Source organism: Ambystoma mexicanum, chromosome 2p, assembly GCF_040938575.1.
Source record: "Ambystoma mexicanum isolate Mex_15411 chromosome 2p, UKY_AmexF1_1, whole genome shotgun sequence".
Taxonomy (NCBI): Eukaryota; Metazoa; Chordata; class Amphibia; order Caudata; family Ambystomatidae; genus Ambystoma; species Ambystoma mexicanum.
Genome location: NC_090923.1, coordinates 1,167,235,486 through 1,167,255,669, shown reverse-complemented (window position 1 = coordinate 1,167,255,669; position 20,184 = coordinate 1,167,235,486). Strand labels below are relative to the sequence as shown.

The 20,184-nt window shown below is 46.9% G+C and overlaps 1 protein-coding gene across 2 annotated transcripts in view; it reads left to right on the top strand.

The window, feature by feature from the left end:
• Window positions 1–20,184, top strand: part of PHF8 (PHD finger protein 8) — an 852,864-nt gene that overhangs the window by 546,529 nt on the left and 286,151 nt on the right. For both annotated transcript variants that reach the window (XM_069645307.1, XM_069645306.1), the window contains exons 10-11: window positions 18,004–18,095; window positions 18,532–18,621. In XM_069645307.1, the coding sequence (XP_069501408.1) occupies window positions 18,004–18,095; window positions 18,532–18,621 (182 nt within the window). The remainder of the gene's footprint in view (window positions 1–18,003; window positions 18,096–18,531; window positions 18,622–20,184) is intronic.

Here is a 20,184-nt window from a genome sequence, read left to right as displayed (position 1 = left end):
GGATGACCAAACGTTCAACGCGGACGTTGTAGACCTTGAGGCGGACGATTCTAGAGCCGCCACGCCCGTCCCTTCCAGGCTCGACTCCGGTCTTGCTACAGGGACCACACCCGGTGACAGTGGCGTACAATCGCACCGCACAAAACACACAACCCAAGCGCCCTCCTCGACGACCTTGTCGAAGAAGGCGCAAGCGCCATCGGATCGATTTGATCCGAAGCCTTCCCCGCATCCGCAGCAGCGCATGACGACTGGGCTTAATAAACATAACAAAGGCGCTACTCCCCAAACTACACACGCCTAAGTTTCTGAACAAGAAACTTCGAGTTTCAAGGTTTCCAAGGCCCCTGCAGGCCCGAAAACTACAGGTAGACCTCTAACTACAAGTAGGCCTCTACCCGAGAAACCATCATCGGAGGCTTTGTCCCCCGAAGATTCAGTAACCATCAGTAAGAGTATCAATAGGATTGCCACGGCGGTGGGCCTAGTACCGGTTTCACCCACAGTTATGGGCCAATCCGCCGAAAGGTTTTCCACGGTTTTGGAAGACGATCCTGAGAACTCTTACGAAGAGAGCCAGGTACCCCCCTCAAGCACCCTGAGGAGATCCTCTGAACGCCTTAGGGCGGAGGACCCTGTTCCTGCTCAGCTGGGTCCATTTGAGTCATCCAAGTGGACTACGGAACAATTTGAGGGGTATATGGATCGCTGGAGCAGGTTTTCGGGGCTTCTGATCAACCTCTGCCGAAAAAAGCTCGGGTAGACCCTAACCCTCACACATGAGTTGCCCAACACCTAGATGCTCAACACTATGTTGATTATCAAGAAGATGTCCAGAAGGACACGTATGGAGACATCTATACAGAAGAAGAGGAGACTTCTTTTCTGGACAATTATGGGGAAGATCAAGGCGCAACGGACAACTGGGAGGACCCCCAGCAGGATGATCACAATTCTGATATCATTTGCCTTGACTCTTCCCCATCCACACCGGTTCGGCAAGCTCCCCCGGTGGATGATCAAATGGCTTTCAACAACACGTTGAAAAAAGCAGCGGAATTCTTTAAAATTGCCACTCTTGAGGCATTGCCTGAACAGGATTTCGCGGAAAACATTATTAATGACAAGCCTCCGGCTTGCCAGTCTATTCCTCACTTGAGCTCTGTAAAGAGACGGCTGGCCCCTTCTTTACTCACACCCGCTCAGACTAGGGCTGTGAATCCAAGGGTCAAAAAACTCTTTCAGCCCTCCTCCACTGACCCGCTTTATATCAAAGGACATGCAATCCCGGACTCGCTGGTGGTGACCAACATTCGCAAGAGAGCAGGGGTTCCCCTTGCCACGGGAGAGTCACCCCGGATAAGGAGTCCAAAAGGTTGTATGCCCTAGGCAAGCGGGTCACGTCGGCGGCTGCTTATACCGTCCGGATTGCCAATAACACGACGTTACTGGCAAGCTACGTCGACGCCCAATTAAACCTACTCCAGGAAGGCCTCCAGGAGGTTCCGGAACCAACCAGAGCCAAGCTTCTCGCCATTGTCTCCGAGGGCAAACTTGCCAATCAAAATGTTGTAAAGAATACCCTGGACTCCGCAGAGACAGCAGGCAGGTCTCTCGCACAGGGTACTCTCCTAAAGAGACACGCGTGGCTGTGCACGTCGGGTTCCAGGCCTGAGACCCAGGCATCTATCATCAATAAACCCATTGAAGAGGCCAACCTCTTTGGGAAGGCGGTAGATGATGCGTTGGAGACAGCCAAGAAGGAGCATGAGACTATTACGTCGCTGCACCAGATTTCCCAAAAACCCTCTTCACAGAGGGGCAGCAATTCTCGGTGGTCCTTTCGAGGACAAGCCCGCGCCGCTCAAAATAATTTCGGCACAGGCAACTTCAACGCAAGTCAACCTGCTGCAAGCCCCACTTACTGCCCTCAGAGGGGTCAGAAGCGCGGAAAGAATAGAGGCAGAGGCTCCAATTCCAGAGGTGCGTCAGCCTCGGGTCAGAAATGACCACCAAGTTCAGGTCCCCTCCCATGTCTCCCCGGTCGGGGGCGATTAACATCTTTCCTCAAGGCATGGGAGGGGATAACTTCAGACCAGTGGGTATTAAAGATGGTCACCCGACCCCCACAGTTCAGACCGCCGAAACATCGACGCCTTTCACCGGAACATCTGCAGATCCTGGTCCAAGAGGTGGAGGCGCTGCTGGGAAAGGACGCCATAGAAGCCGTTCCGATTCTTTAGGTAAACAAGGGTATTTATTCAATATACTTCCTTGTACCCAAAAAGGATCTCACCATGCATCCTGTTCTAGACCTACGCCCGGCGAACAAGTTCATAAAGCCCCAGAGGTTTTGCATGGTAACACTTCAAGAGGTGATCCCATTGCTAAAACAAGGGGACTTCATGACAACATTGGATATGAAAGATGCAAACTTTCATATTTCAATGCTGACAGCGCACAGAAAATTTGTAAGGTTTGTGATTCAGGACAAACACTACCAGTTCAAGGTACTCCCCTTCGGCATAGCCTTGGCGCCACAGGTGTTTACCAAGGTCCTGGCAGTGGCCGCAGCACACCTGCGCAGACTTTCAGTTCCAGTTTACCCTTACCTCGACGATTGGCTCATCACGGGGGACTCGTTCGACGTTTGTTTTTCGAACACCCAAAAGACAGTAGACCTACTGTTCAGCCTGGGATTTGCTATCAACGAAAAGAAATCCAGCCTAGTCCCCAGCCAAGTAAAACAGTTCCTGGGGGCTCTAATTCACACGGAAGACGGTCTAGTCTTCCCTTCCAGCGAGAGGGTTCAGAACATGCTCTCTCAGGTTCCTCAGTATGTAGCCAGTCGAGAGGCGACGGTACGCAAAGATATGCGTTTGCTAGGAATGATGGCGTCATGCATATACTTGGTTCCCCACGCATGGCTGCGCATGCGTCCCATGCAAGATTGGCTCAACGGCCAGTGGTGTCAGACCAGCGGACAATGGGAAGATCTGTTAGTTGTCTCGCCAGCCCTCGTTCTCTCTCTGCAGTGGTGGTCGAGGGAGAACCTCTTGAAGGGGAAAACCTTCACCACCCCTGCAGTGTAAGCCACTCTTATGACAGACGCATCTCTCACAGGGTGGGGGGCTCACCTGCTTCAACAGACAGCGCATGGAGTGTGGTCCCCTCAGGTAGCGTCCAACCATATAAACATGGAGCTACTAGCAGTGTTCAAAGCATTGAAAGCCTTTCAGAAGCAACTGCAAGGGAAGACAGTGCTGGTCCTAACCGACAGCACAACAGCAATGTATTATCTGAAAAAGCAGGGGGCACTCACTCTGCAGGGCTATCCAAGCTGTCCCAAAACATCTGGATATGGGCTCTCAAACACAAGATGTTCCTGATATCCCAACATGTTCCAGGGCAACTCAATCTTCTGGCAGACGTACTCAGCAGAGATTTTCCTCTGCCAGAAGAATACGAATGGCGTCTGCACGAAGACATTGTATCCAACGTCTTCGCAGAATGGGGGTTTCCAGTGATTGACCTATTTGCTACTCAGGAGAACGCCCAATGCCCAGATTACGCCTCCAGGTACCCCCAGAACCGATCCAAGGGGAACAGTCTCTGGATAACTTGGTCGGGGAAATTTGTTTACGCTTTTCCCCCCGACTCCCCTTCTGAACAAGATAGTGCACAAGATGCACCAGGAGCCAGTCACCATGATTCTGGTGGCTCCCATGTGGGAGCCAACCCTGGTTCGCGCACCTGATGGAATTGTCCCTCTCCCCACCAGTCAAACTGCACTGCCCGTACAACATGTTGTTTCAGGTCAGGGGGGAGACTCTGCACCCATGCCCACAAACTATGACTTTAGCAGCCTGGCTCCTGAAGTCATAGAGTTTGGACATCTGCAACTCCCTCAAAGATGCATGGACATACTGAGGGAGGCAAGAAAGCCTAATACACGTTATTGCTATGCCAGCAAATGGAAACGTTTTGTCATTTGGTGCAGTTCCAAGGCCGTCAATCTCACCGTTTGCTTGCCTTCACACATTGTGTTATATCTAACCTATCTGTTGGACTCTGGGTTAGTCTTCAATTCCTTAAAGGTTCACCTAGCAGCGTTGTCAGCCTACACCAAGTCACAGCAAAAGGTGTCATGGTGGAAAATACCTGTGATTAAAGCCTTTATGGAAGGGGTTAAAAGAATGTATCCTCCCATCACTCACCCAGCCCCTGGGTGGGATCTAAATGTGTTTTTAACTAGGCTCATGGGACCCCCTTTTGAGCCTATGCATAAAGCTAGTCTGAAAGACCTGACTAACAAGACAGCCTTTCTAGTAGCTATCACTTCTATCAGACGAGTTGGCGAACTACAGGCTCTCTCGGTCTTGGACCCCTTTGTTACAGTCCACAAAGATAAAGTAGTTCTGCACACTCATCCCAGATTTGCGCCGAAATGTATTTCAAAGTTCCATGTGAACCAGTCAATCGAACTACCCACGTTCTTCCAGAGACCTACTAACATGGCCGAAAGAAGCCTTCACACACTAGATGTGCGCAGGGCAGTCATGTTCTACATGGATAGAACTAAACCACTGAGGAAAACTAAACAATTCTTTGTTTCAGTGGCAGCTGGTGGAGAAGGGGACCCTGTCTCTAAATCAGCAATATCAAGGTGGATTGTTAAATGCATCACACTGTGTTACACTCTTGCAAAGAGAGAACTGCCCTTCAAGCCTAGAGCACATTCTACTCGCGGCAATGGGGCATCTATAGCATTCATTGCAAATGTTCCCCTAGAGTCCATTTGCAAAGCGGCAACCTAGAGTTCTGTACACCTCTTTACAAAACACTATTGCCTAGACACTCATTCTAGGTCTGATTCTCAGGAACGAGCAGTACTAAGACATCTTTTTTTCTACTGTTCCTTCTCACAACCCACCTCCAACTCCGGGTACTGCTCGCTAGTCTATGCACAGCATGTGATTCTAAGCAGATTAACAAGCATCAGAAGACATGCATTACTTACCGTAAAAGCATTTCTGATGATTGTATCTGCTTAGATTCACGTGCGCCCTCCCTGCCTCCCCGCTCGGGGTGGAAGGAACATGGACTTCTTACTACTCTCTCTCTTCATGTACTCACTCACTATAGCCTTGGGCTCCCTCATGGCAGAAGAAATACAATCGGAGGGACCTCGGCGCGTGAGGGATTTTGGGTACTACACACGTCACGATAGGGATAGTGTTTCAGAAACGCCTATGCCGATGTCCCCTTTCGGTCCCCCGAAAGACAAGATGCAATACTCCGCGGTTACCACTGGATGTCGGACCATATGCACAGCATGTGAATCTAAGCAGATACAATCATCAGAAATGCTTTTACGGTAATTAATGCATGTCATATGGTGACTACACACCCCTTTGCTGTGTTTAATACCTCTATGAGCGCTACCAGTTCTGCTGCTTGGGCTGAGAAGTGCGGTGGTAATCTTTTCTGCACAATCACTTCAAATTCCCCATCCTCCACCCGAACTACTACTGCTGCTCCTACGTGTTTTTCTCCTGTTTCACAACCTATGGAGGCAGACCCATCTACGAAGTAAATTTCCCCTTCTGACAGTGCATTTTCATGTGCTTTGGGTGTATCATCATCCCCTGTGTATGTGGCACAGTCGTGCTGCTGCATGTATTCTACTGTACATGCTTCTGTGATAAATGTGGCTGGGTTTACACTTTTGCACTGCACGATATGAATGTTTGCGCTAGATATGATCAACTCATATGCTGTGGCCCTTTGGGCAGTCAGTGTGCTTTTCGATCTTTCAAGGATGGCAAAAAGAGAGTGTTGCGTATAACGTGACAGAACAACCCATCACGATTGTAGAATTCTTTTCGATTGAGAACGCGGCAGCTGCACGAGCCTGTTCGCAAGCCAAGTTTCCTTGCATTACTGCATCTAGTGTTCCACTATAGAACGCCAGGGGCTTATGACCCAGAGATGTTTTTTGTGTCAATACAGCTGCTATGAGTATGCTATTGCAATGTGAGAACCAATAGAATTCCCGCTCATAATTAGGAGTCGCACGAACTGGGGCAGTGGATATAAACTCTTTGAGTGTGTCAAAACTGTGTGCATTTCTCGTGTCCATTGTAATTTGGTGTTTTCTCGCTGTGCTTCCTTAAGTGCCTGTAGCAGGGGTTTTGTGTATGCTGCATAATCTAGTATCCAGGCTCGCAATAATTACACATGCCAAGGAACTTCTGCATCTCTTTTACTGTGTTGGGCTCTTTTACTCCTTTTATCGCTGCTGCTCTGTCTGGTATTATTCTCTTCCCATCTTTGGATATTAGTTGACCTAAGTATAACACTTCAGTTAAGCAGTATTGCAGTTTTTGTCTGTCCATCTTGTACCCTTTCTGTGCTAGATGTGTTAACAGGGTAATAGAATCCTCTCTGCACTCTTTCTCGTCTTTACAGCAGACCAGCAAAATAGTCTACATACTGAATTATTGGACTTGTTGTGTGTATGTTTCCAAGATCTTCATGCAATATCCTGTTAAAAATACTGGGACTTTCGCAATACCCTTGGGGCAATCTGCAGTGCTCATATATCTTTCCCCCCTAGCGTGAATGCTGTCAGGTACCATGAACCTTGATCGAGTGGAATTGAGAAAAAGGCATTTTTTAGGTCCGCTACTGTAAAATGATGTGTGACCTCTGTTGGGATGCTGCATAGGATTGAGGCAGGCACAAGGCATACATTCGTTTTCAAAAATTGATTAGCAGAGTTTGCTAATTAAATCTTTTTGGATTGGCAAAAAGACCCATTTGATTAGCAATGTTGTACTAATATTAATGTCACCAGATGTTATTTGTACCCAAGACATGAAACGAGCAGCAATACAGCAGTTTTCAGTACCGCTGAAATAAGACATTAGTGAGAGGAGTCCGGCCTTGCAAATTCTTCAGCTAGACCTGCAGGTCGGGGAACTTAGTTTACCTATTCAACCTAAGAAAAATGCAATCTACCCTTCGCAACGGAGGACAACACATCTAAAATGTGATTTCCTAAAAAGTTGCATGTCACTACAAACCCACTTTGTTTGGAACACTGCTGCAACCCACGGACCGCCATGCACAGTGAACCGTTGACATTTTATTTGACATTTACAGCAAACAAATTAAACGTTCAATAAAAGTTTCAAACCTCTCTTGCAAATGCTACTCGCCCTTCATAAAATCTACTTGACTGTGCGAGTGGCTGAAAGGACTTTGCAAGCAATATGTAAGTGTTTGTAAAATGTAGAATGTTAGCTGCATAAATGGACACAAATACCTAAGATAAAAAGGCTCTGAAAACAGTTTGGCCAGCTGTCTCCTGCAGGTTGCAATATATAATGCAATCATCATCAAAGCAAAACGAGCTATGGAGGCCAACTACAGTGCATGGTTGCAGTAGTTCTATAGATGTACAGACTGGATGGAACTATTGATTACTACTTTGGGTACGCATCTAATTCACTTTGTGTATTTGTTATGTAAGAGGCAAGAAATAGACTAAGCAGGGTGGATTGCATAGCAGGCAGATAACTACTGGGCAAACTAGTTGGAATATTGTAGTTTGTGGTCATCTCACTTTCAGGGTACTTGGTATAAAGCAACTGGGTGATCATATAGAATGTCAAAGAGTATGGGTTTGCTCATGAGAGCACCAGTTACAAGATGTATGCAACCTGCAGGTTACAGAACTAGGTTTGCCATCAAAACCATTTGATCATGTCGTCATGTACATTTTCAAACGTGTTCACTCGTCAATATGATGCATCTTCCCCAATTAAATGAAGTATAGTTGACACTATACAATTTAGATATGATAAACTTTACTGGAGATTATGCAATGCTTTACAGTATCAATACTGTAACTATGCATTATGTATCAACTTACAATTTAGGAATGGAATTGCATGATCGTCTTTTAAAAAAATATAAAGTTGACGCATGGTGGTCTTTGCCAGACATGATATTGAAAGCTTAAAGTATCATCCCGATTACTTCTGGTTTGCAATTATTTGAAAGGCATTCTTGCCTAGCACTCCCACACATGCATTTGGCACAAAAGTGAAGGCGATGATTACTGCTGCAGTTTCTCTCCATTAGCACTTGAAGTAAACAGAAAAGAGAAATTGAAGAGGGCACAGAGGACAAGAGATGAATGCAGGGCGAGCTATGCTTTAATTGAAGAGCGCAAATTAAATAGCTAACTTTGCTACACAAGTGCCCATTTGATTTGCAAACCTACACAATTGCATAGCAAATCGCTATGCAACACTGCTTATTTTATACCTTGCAGGCAGGATTTGAGACAAGAGGGAACTCCTTCTATACTACCTCATTGAGGGGGCGTAGGTCCTGGATCATCCTCCACGCTCCTCTGTTTGCTTTCTTGATCGGGTAAATGCAAGTGTTGCAGGGCGAGTTGGATGGCGCTATTATTCCCTGTATCATTAATGCACATATTGTGTCTTTTATTCCTTCTTCAGCTTCCCTAGATATGGGGTATTGTTTTACCCGAGGTAAAATAGCTCCAGGCTGGAGTTTTATTTCTACAGGTGTCACTTCATGTTATAACCCTACATCATGTGGGCCGGTGGTCCACAACTTCTGTGGTACTTGTGACATGTCTTCCTCAAAATATGCTGGTGGTGGTTTGATCACTGCTACGAGGGGTAGTGGGACCTCTCTTCTCTGAATCATTACATCGCAGGGGATTGCAATCTCCATTACTATTTCCCCATTATCTTCTGTGTTACTAGAAAGTTCCTCGTCTGTCAAATCTCACTGGGCCATATTGGTGTCGATGCACAGCACTGTTCTCCACTGGCATCCCTGCATGTCCATTGCTATTACTGCTATTCTTTGTGGTGACACTTGTACTGCATGTATATCCAGGGACACTATTGACCCTGGCACTATTTCTGGCTCTGCGATTGGGCGGAAAATGAATTCTGAAGGCACCCTCCATTTTTCACTCTTCAATTCTGGCACCACCCTCGCCAGTATTCTCAATCCTTGTATGAACATATCTGGATTTACAGGTATGCCACGTGTTTACAGGAAGTTTGCTTGAGTGTGAATGGGTAACATGGCGCGAATCGCACATATGACTGGTGTAGAGCACACTATTCCTCTGTCAGTGAAGGATATGGTCATGTTGAGTTTGCTGGAAGATCCCTTCCCAGCAAATTAATGGGTGACTCTTCGTAATACAGCAGGAGTGCCTGCACTGTTCCCCCCGCTCCCCCAACCATTATATCTAGTTCTTCAGTGTATGGAACCTTGACCACCGCCCCAGAGAATCCTTGCGTTTCCAAAGTCCGATTAGAAATCGGGAACCTGCCCTCCTTGAGGCATTATTTTTTCCGCTCCCGAATCCACCATAAAAATGAATTATTTGTTTCCTATTGCTGCCCCTACCAGTGGTTCCTCTGCTGCGTTAAGAGTCGTCTATAGTACTGGACACGCAAGTGTTCCCTGTGGGCTGTCCTATGCTGAATGCCATGGGAGTTCATCAATATCAAAGACATTTCCTGTTACCATTGCTGACCCTCTACACAGTGAAGGTGCTCCATTTGCAGTGGTGGCATAAGTGTTATTGCGCATGGGGGCAGTACCTTCATGAAACTGGGGGTGTGGGGATGTGTTTTGTGGGGGCATTTGACGCTCATTCATGTACCTAGAGTCAGGCTGGCTATCTCGTCTATTCCCGCCCATCGGTAATCCGTAGGGGCTCCCTAGGTGGGGGTGTCCATTCTGTCACTCATTTGGGTATGAGTTATTGGGCCTGCTTCGACATTCTCTCATAAAATGTCCCCATCTCCCACAATTCTAACACTGTCCTTGCCCTCCTCCTCAGGGCCCTCGTACCCTGCACCCCCTCCTCTCAACCCTCTGAATCCTGCTCTATTTCCCCGCCCCCCTCTCACTGGCCACTGTGGTCCCTCATACTGATTCTCCCATGACCATGAATCCTGGTCGTTACCTGTCCTGTTTGCTGCCATTTGCATTGGTATTCCCATCTGTCCGTCATCCTCCTCCCGCCCCCTTCCTGCCGTGCTGGTTGCTGCTACTGCACTAACCTTCAATAGTTTGTTTTGTACTAATTTAGCCTCGTCTGCCAACCGCCGCTGGGCTATCTCCTTTTCCTTTTCTTTGATCCTTTTACAGTGGTGCACTATTATGCTCTGAATTTCAGGCCATCCCTTGGCTTCTATCCCAGCTATTTTATCAAGGGCCTTCTGTACTTCGTTTGGGAGCCCTCTTTGATTGGTCCCAGGCTGTACCCGTTTCCGCTCTCCACATATCCTGCACCCGAAGAATGAAAGACATTGGATCTTCCTCATCTCCCATTGTACATTGCATAACTGACTGTAAATCTGGAGTGTCTGGAAATGTTACTCTCAAGGCATCCCACACGCGTGCTCACACTGTGTTGGTGAGGCACCATCATGGTGGTCACAATCTAATGTTATTCCAGGAAATCCCGCCTTCGCCCAGACCCTGTTTGCCTCATCTCCCACTGCAGATACCAGCAGACTTTTAACATCCCCCACCACCAAGGGCACTCCTGCGTGTGTTTTTCAAATGCATATACCCACTTGCTGGTGCCTCCTGATAGTGGGGGTAACTGTTTAAGCAAGTTGGCTTTGTCCATCTGGGCCCATGGTATGTCGTTTGGCCTTCCTGCCCCCATGTGTATTAGTGGCAGCTGTAGATTCCCCCCCCCCTTTTTGGTACTCACCTTCTTCCCTACCACCGCCATGCACCCTGTTCTGTTCCTCTACCTTCCTCTCCACTCTTCCATGGGAGACAAACCCCCCTCCCCCCAAATGAAGCCCCGCCTGTGGCAGTTCCTAACCTCCTTTCTTCTTCATCTTGCTCCTCTATGTGACACTGTTAGGGAGAATTCTCTCTTTAGGCTGAATTTCCTAACCTAGTGAGTCCCTCAGCAGCCTTGCTGGATTTCTGGAGTTTGTTTTTTTTTCCTCCTGCCAAGAGTGTGACTCTCTTTCTCCCACTCTTGGACATGATTTATGGTATTCCTTTGACTGGTAATGTGTTTTATGGGCTGGTGGGTCCTTTACTCCATAGGGTCTCATGTGTTTTTCCTATGTGTGTTACACAGCACCCTCCGTGCAGTAACACAGGAGTGTCATAGTGACATCCCACCCTAGACTCCTTACCCTGGGACTGACTACTGTCTCCCAGGGCATGTAAAGTCACCATTGGCTTTACTAGTCCCAAATTATTAACAGAAACCAGTACAAACCATCATATTGTGGACGTACTGGTCGGGGCAATTCGATTGCCCAGGGGTCTGTTAGTCAAGGGGGCACGTCTCCGTCCCCCCTGATCGAGTTTTGGCTGGTGGCAGTGAAAACTACTTTTTATATTCAACCGCGAATATTTTCCTATGGGATTTTCCCATTGTTCGAGTCTACCAACTTTAATTATTTAATTATCATAGCCTCGAACATACCGCCGGTTTATTTAATTAATAATTCTCCGGTTGGTATTTTTTGCCAAGACTCGATTCTAAAATGGCGTTTGTGTTCTCTTCTGTGACTCCAACCCCCAAGTCGAGCCCTTTGTTCCACTTTTTGGCGGGCATCTCCACAGAAGCCTCCAAAAGTGGTGCCACTCTGTCTGGGTACCACAGAGGGTGTGCAAGGGGGTTTAGGCACCCTGGACTGAGTGACCTTGGTAACTCAAGTCGCACTCTTGTGTGATTGGCCCAAGTGGTGAGCCGGCCGGCTCACCATTTAGCATGTTTGAGTGACAGCTAGGCTGAGTGAATGGGGGTTTTCTGCATAAAAGCAGGGCTTTGGGGACTGGAACTTAAGAAGTCGCCACAGGACCTGAGAATCCGACGAGGGAGAAGCAGAGCCGACCTACCACGACGACACCACCGGTGGAGCCCTGCAGAACCGACTCACCACTTCCTGACGACAGAGAAGATCTCCCGGCTGTAGAGGCTTCTTCCCCTGACTGGTGGGCACAACCAGTTTACCTTTCTTTCTTCGCACCCCCGCCCGGTTTGTGGTCGAACTGCCCGTGCCAAGCACCCCGGCAGCCGGATAGCCACTCACCACTGAACCACGAATCACAGGACCGCTCCTTGTACCTGAGAAACTCCACGGCTGGTTTCTTCCCTGGCAGTGCAATGGACTCCTGTCTTCCTCCACAACGAGATCCTCTCTTCCCCCGGACGAAGCACCGACTTGCATCCGCTGCCAGGAACAACTGCCCCCGCTGGAGCGTTCTCACCACTTTAAAGTACCGTGTCCGCCAGGCCTCCCTTCCTAAAGATTGCTACAAGGTAGTAATAACCCCTTAACCTTCTGTACTGGGCTGGCCGCCTTGACCCTCTAACTGGTCCCTTTCTTTGGTCCAACTCCTTTTTGAACCTTTACAAGACGTTCGTGCACTGCAACTGTGTGACCTTGGACACATTTCGTTTGGATTCTCTGAAAGTGGGTCCGGCCTCTTGAACTCTAACTTCACGGTTTTACTTGCCTTCCTCTCTTGTTATGTTCTGTTAAAAGTGTTGGGATCTGTTTGACCTTGTTCTCTGCTCTTCTCTCCCTTTTTAAAATGAACTATTAGAGTGCCATCTACGTTAAGCGCTCACCGCTGTTTGAAAATAAGTGGAGCTTTACTTAAGACTTGTCTAATATTCTTTTAAGGGAGTGTATATCTTTTAGTGACCGTGTTTTTGAATTGCTTACTATTAGTGCCTGTGTGTTTTTCTAGGTGTGGTTTTAAATAAATAATGATATCTCTTTTACACCAAGCCCTGGTCAGTGTTTACTTGTTCTACTGTGTTCTCTTGACCTATTGTGAATACTTTGTATACTGCCTAACTCTTCTTGAGTGAAGTCTGACTGCTCAGCCACAGCTACCAAGTAAATCTGTGTGGTACAGACTGCTACCAAGTGGGTTTACTGCCAAACACCTGTAGTCCTAATCTTTTGCAGTGGTCCCAGAGGGAACTGCACAGGTTTCTGCCTAACAGACACCAATATTCTTCCTCCCTGTCTGATGTCACCCCTCCCTCTTAACTCGCGTTCACTGTCAGCTCTGTTTATTTCTATGATTTGCTTGGGGGTATCATTTATTTGGAATAGTATCTCTCCCTTTTTCCATCCATCTTCCCCCGCCCCTACATTCGATTTCAGCGTGTCATTACGTTCTACCCGGTTGGTGAGTGACCCCCCCTTGTTCTCCCATGGCCCTTAGGCGGGACAGTTCTGTTCGAGCCATTGTTAGTCGCGAGTCTAGATCTTGTGTAAGCTTCTCAATATCGGTTTTGTAGGGGTACTCGCCTGTCCTGTCATTCCTTGACTCTCATACAGGGGTGGGGCTGTAGCAGATGGTTTAAGTATGGATGGCAATGTGGGTTGTGCTACGTATACCGGGTCACTATATCCTTCTGTGGGTACTGATTCTGACAATAAGGGATATACTCGTGTGATCTCTTATTCTCATTCTGTGTAATTGGCCCTTCACTGCCAGTTGTTGTCAGGGGAGATGTATCACACTCGCCGCTTTTCTCTGGGAGCACTTCCTCGAACAGCCGCCACAGGTCCAATATTTCTCTCCTGTTTTGCAACTGTTTCCCTTTATATTTAATGAACAGGCAGGTGACAACCATATCTAGTACTGCTTTATTAAAAGACCCTCCTTGTGTCCAAACTTGGAGTAGTCATTCTCCCTTTCGCTCTGTGACCCACTGGTCATGATATTTGCTGATCTTCTCTGCATACCCCGGCAGGGTCTTACAAATATGGGCAAGGGTGTCTCTGCGCCCATTGTACACAACTGCAAATGTTACTCCACAAGCAATCCTTATCTAGACTCGTACACCTTTTGTGTGATCGACTCTGTTATGTAACCTTTTTCAAAGAAATGGACTGTTTACTCGTTTCACATCAATTCTGAATTAATCCATTTAAACACCATCTCCTTCTATATAATGTCAGGTCAATTTCATTAATGTTCATCAACAACAGACAATGCTTACACAAAGAGACCAACACTTAACGAATTTCACATACAACGGAAAACATAGACATCATGAATTGTACTTCACCCTCCCTAGTGCCCCTTCTACTCCTGCTTAATTGCACTTCCCTGGAACAATTCTCTCCCCTTAATTCGCTCCAGTCCACCCAAGAGGGAGAGGGAGAAAGAGATGGGTAAGACAAAGTAGGAAAAAGCGTTTCTAAATACTACTCCGGGTCTTTCTTTGAGATCCCTACGTTATCTTCTTTTACCTCAGTTTCCCCATATCCATATATCCTGTGCTAGTCGAGATAGCACTATGCGGCGCCGCCTTCCACCCCCCAATGGAGATAGGATCCCTTTTAACCTCTTTTCACCTTATTCCCTTGTCACCGTCCTAATGGCCATATGCGATAGAATGAGAGTAGATTAGAATATAGAAGAGACCCAGATCCCCCACCCCAGGCTTCCCCGTATACTACAAGTCTTTACCCTTGTTCAACCCAAATTATGCTCTTTGACCCAAAACCTCCTAATCTGATTCCCACCCCCTTTTGATATCGCCTGCACTTGATACACACGTGTCCGTCTTGATCCGAGAACCTCTGGACCCGATCGGTCAGTGCGCCGCTCCTCGCTCAAAGACCACGCCCGGCTCCGGCGAGTGGTACGGTGGGTTTTGTAAAGGGGGATCCCATACCCTTTCGCCCTATTGCGTGCACACGTCTAGGTGTACCGGTTGCCGTTGGCGGATAGCTCTTGAGGGAGCGTGCTCTGGGTCATTACAGGGCGACGTCTCGTGCCAGAAGGACGGAAAAGAACGCTATCGCGTTGGGGTCACCAATGAAAGTGAGAGGCCCCCAAAAATACATTTAATTCTCCCAATGGAGTCAATTAAGACACACCCCAGAAGGGAATGAGACCAAGACCAAGTGCTGGTGTTAAAAAAAGGCTTTTATCTAAATTAGGGCAAGCAGAATCTACTCTGCTCACGCCGAGAGCGCTCTGCAGAAAACATGTTACAAATTACTTTTATACATCGTTCTCGTCATCAAACAGAGGGATGGCCTAAGGGACACATGAACAGTTGGGATTGGCTACTTGGGGCGAACACCTATAGGTGCCATAGGGTTGGAGGCGCTTGGTTGGCTTGAGAACACGTGGTGTGGCGATGACGCCTCTCGGGTCAATCCATCAGCTGGGCTCATCGAACTGGTATGTGGCATCGGCAGCTTGTGATGTTGTTTCATTGTTAAATAACCATTTGACATTTGCTCTTGTGGCCACACATTCCCATTCATTCACTACCATAATCTGCTTGTCCAGCAAGCTCTGAGGCCTGTGGGCTTAGCTGCTTAGGAAAACGTGTTTCTAATGCAAGTTAATTTATTATTGGGCATAGGTTAAGATACATTCATTAAATGCATCGCTTGATCTGTTAAGAGACAAACTTAACTGTGTGTTGATACTGTTTGAGATATACTGACTGAAGAGGTGAGGCTCTTGAGGTCACTGTGTGGTCTGGAAGGACCATCTGATAAACAACAAAGAGGGCTCTAAATCTAGAACTGGAATCACACATTAAAGAATAGGTCACAAGAGGCACATACCATCTTGGTCATATTGTGGGGGGGGGGTTGGTGGTCGGTTGTTCAAACATCATTAAATCTCTGCTAATCTGCTTTGACACCATTAGGGGTGGAGGAGAATCGAAACACTTTTGCGGTATCGTTCCGCGTTTCACAAAGAAACAGGACCTTCGGAGATAGTTTTACACTCAGGCTTTTACACATGGCCTACTACATTACAATCGGGTTATACTTGTTTTTGAATATACTATATTTCCTAGCTGGCTAAATATTCTCTTTGTTACAAACCTCATTAGGAAGGCAGACGTATTCTGAGGTTTGTGTCCATTCTACATTAAACAGCTGATGGTTCAGGTTTTACAAATGCGGTCTTAACACATATTGTCATAATATGAACATTCTGGTCAGGACGACTAACTACTGTATTGGTTTTACATAATATGCATGTATTTACATTCTAAATAAAAGATGAGGTTGCTTTGTGCTGCCGTGTACTGTATTATGCTGGTTATGCATTTCGTTATCGCAATTCATTTCTCTTAGCAGCATCGTTTCGTACGTTAATATACATCACACTGTCAGGACCGAATTCTAATGTTAGGACTTTTGTTTATGCATATGTTGTACGTTACACTAATATCCTTACTATTCTACTACAATCCTTACATTATTCTACATAGAATAAGCAGTTTATTCAGATAGTGAGCAGCTAAACACTTTGGTTTTCTTCTATTAAGGCACGAACAATGGAGCACACTTAAGGGTCACTTCTAACTGTTTGATCCTGTTTTAAGGAGTATTGGGGAGGGTATTATTTATGGCCAGGGCCTGCTGGGTGGGGGGCAGGTTTATAGAGATGAATGACTTCTGTGCTGGCCCGTTTCAGGGTCAGTGAAGTAAGACGGAAGACAGAAGATACAGTGTAAAGTTTGTTGCATTCTCGTGGCTAGTCTCTCATGAGAACCGGACAACTGCAAAGACGGCAGAGGGTAGGAGGTGGGGGAGTAGCTTGCTCGCTGTGCGCGCCTGGCTGGGAGAGCTACAGGCCTTTGTTTTAATTTTGCATCGTCCAGCCATTACAAAATGGAGTGTGTAGCTCCCAAAATGGAGTCTTGCTCACCCCTGGTTTTGTGTTGCCATAAGGGGGGGAGGGTTAAAGTGTCTGGGGGTATCCCTGTGTGGGTGCTCCGGGGCCAGGGCCCTGGATCCGAAGCAGCCTCCAATGGGCTCACCCATGGAGTGTAAGAATTTCGGGGGGGGGGGGTTCAAGACCCTCTCCTCCCATACAATTGATAAGGTGCTGAAGTGTTCTTGGAGGGCTGCAGTTAAGCTGTTACTTGCCTCCACCTCAAGGGCACCCTGAATCCCAGTTAGGATGAACAATCAATTGGACTCTAAATTGCCAAAACGAACTATTACTTAACTGTAAACCTGAAGAAACCTTCATAGAATCTGCTCTTTCTGCTGCTTACCTGCCTCTTTCCTCCTCAGCCCTGGGTCACTGGACCCCCAGTGACTCCCTTTAATTTGTGAGATTCATTTAGTATAGGGTTGGACTTTTGAAGATTGGGTGCGCACAGATTAACTAAAGTTGCAAGAGTTAATTAGTATCAGTAGTTTATTCCCTGTTTGTGTTGCTTTACACGTGATTTAAAGTGTACTACCTTTTAGTCTACTGTGATATTATAATTGCTAGTGTGAGTGTTTCCTTGAACTGATTGTGTACCCCACTACAACCCTTCTAGACTAAGCCTGGCTGCTCAGCCATGGCTACCAAACCTTTGGGTAGTTCAGGCCAAACCTAAGGGTTATGACCCTGTCGCCTAGTGTGGGCTTTTCCCACATCTATCACAGACAGTAACTTATGTAAAACTACCTAATGCCTATCGTATGAGGGTTGGCTTCCCTTTCTTGTTAGGTGTGTTAACCTTCCCCCTAGGGTTAGGGGATGTAGCAGTGACAAAGCTAAAACTGTTCCTTAATGTACAAACAATTGGCATTTTAAATATGCAGTTGGTGAGAATATTGCAAGGTAGCTGCATGATGCCGGGTTTTCTGAGTGTCCATGACAATATTCTGCTGTCTGTTTCTTCCAGATAGTTGATACCTGTGAAATGATTCAGACCTAGCTCTGCTTGCTTTGGAATTTGGGAATATTGGGATTGACAGCGGATCAGTTTATTGGCTCTTAATCTACGACTTGTTTTGTTCTAGGTCATGTCTACTGAGTTAACCACTTGATTGTGATTTTCACTCCTGCATGTAAAAACAGTACCGATGTGTTTGTCCCCTCTTCAATCTGTGGCCCCTCATTCGGCCTGTTTCATTTGTTCATGTTTATAAATATTTGTCTTTTTAGGTCTGCGGGAGAACAGGCGTCACCCTGCCTCATATCTTGTGCATGGAGCAAAGGCTCTAAACATGGCCTTCAGAGCATGGACTAGAAAAGAGGTAAGTGCTCAATCATTGAGGAAATTTAGAAGTGTATTTATCCGTAGGCATGCCCATATCTTTAGGACTTGATAGAGGACAAAGTCCTTAGTGCTCCTTCTTAGGTTAATGAAGTGTAAGGCACGCCTGTCCTATGGAAGAGTGAAATATTAGTATTTTTGTTTTAGGGCTGTTCCTCCCTGGATAAACGCCTGTGCCTTGATTAGCCAAAAGGTAAATACTTCTTGGGAATTTTCAGAAGTCTAAGTATGTGCCAACGCAGGTCTTTCACTAGAACCCCGCCCCCTCTCCCCGAGTATTTCCATAGGAACTGTTCCAGGTCCATCTGTGAGAGCTACATTCTCCCACTGGAAATGTCATGCAAGCCCAATAATGTTGATCTGACTGCTGTGTTTAACGCAAGGTACTTCCAAGTTTAACAGCTGCTCCTTTACAGACCCTCATGGACCACGAAGAGGAGATTCCAGAGACCATCCGAACTATGCAGCTCATCAAGGACCTTGCCAAGGAGATCCGCTTGGTCGAAGTAAGTGCCATGCAAACCAGCACATCTGCATAGAGGTAAAAGGAGTAGTGAAGAGTGGACTGAATGAGCGCATGCAGATTCTGTGGAAGAGGTGTCTCCAAGCAAGGGCAAGAAAAGTAGTTATGCAACGGTTCGTGGAGACTTCATGTCCACAAAGGAATGCCTAAACTCATTTATTCATGATCAAGCACTCCTCAGAGAAACAAATGTGGTCCTAAAACAGAATCCATGGGCCTGGGCTATAATCCTTAAGATGCTGTTTGACAGAGTCTCCTAGGACCAAGTAATCCCTAACTCTAGGTAGCAATTGATATTGGTGCCTGTATTCAAGAAGGGGAACAGGATGCTTCCTAATAATTATAGATTGCTTTCCCTCTTAGATACCACGGAACATTTTTGCCATGTTTATCTTTGAGGCCTTACAAAATTGGGAGAATAGTAAACAGATTTTGCATTACTCCCAAACTGGGTTTACACCAGGCCGTAGTACCATTCATAATGTGAAAATGTTTGACGTACTGGCCCGTGACGCAATGAGCAAGGGGTGAGTAACGGTGTACGTACTTTTCATGGATTTCCGTGCAGCTGTTGACTGAGTGAACCGTGAGATTTTATAGGCAAAGATGGAGAAGTGGGGGTGCCCTGAGTTATTGTTAAATATGCTCAGGGGTCTCCACTGGAACGCCCAATCTGGGGTTCGCTTGGATGATCAAGGCTCCATGACTAAATTAGTGAAAAATCTTAAGGGTGTAAAACAGTGATCTCCACTAGCCCCGTTCCAGTATAATATGTACTTGGCTGACCTGCTGCCTTGCTTCACTACTGGCTTGGGCTGTTTCCCAAGATAGGCAATTGTAACATTCTGTGTATGCTATATGTGGATGACCTTGTCATGTTCAACCATACCCTAATGGGGCCACATGCAATGTTTACGACATTGGCTAGATATGCAAGAGAAAATGACCTTACAATCAACCTGGATAAAAGAAAGGTGATGACGATTTCTGCAAAAGGGGTAAAGCATGTTGGCTCTCGCCGGGTCCTTGCCGGCCGAGAATCCTTCGATTCTCGGCCAGGGCTCGAGCTGCCTTGTCCTCGGCGGGGGGGCGTGGCAGCCCCTCAGCCAATAAGGAGGCTCAAAGCGGGAACACTTGTGTTCCCAGCACAACCGCTCCCGAAGGCCGCCATGGAAAGAGAAAACGGACTCCCGTTTTCCCTTTCCCGGCGGCCATTTTCTTGGTGTTTTTTTTTTTTTCTGTCCCGAAACGCTGCGGCTTTTCGGGACAGATAAAAATGCTTTTAGTGCCCCGGTCACGCATATAATGCGGGCTGGGGTGCTAATAGCAATATGATCCTCGCGGCGGGGGCATTACCGACTCAGGTAATGCCCCGGGGCCTTCGTTAAGGCCCTCGCTTCACTCGGGCCTATTACTATGGGCCCCGGGGCATTACCTGAGTCGGTAATGCCCCCGCCGCTCGGGTCATATTGCTTAAATATGGCCAGACTTTATGATAAGAGAGACTGGAAACCAGAATTTGAAAGAAAGACTAGGGTGCCGGCCT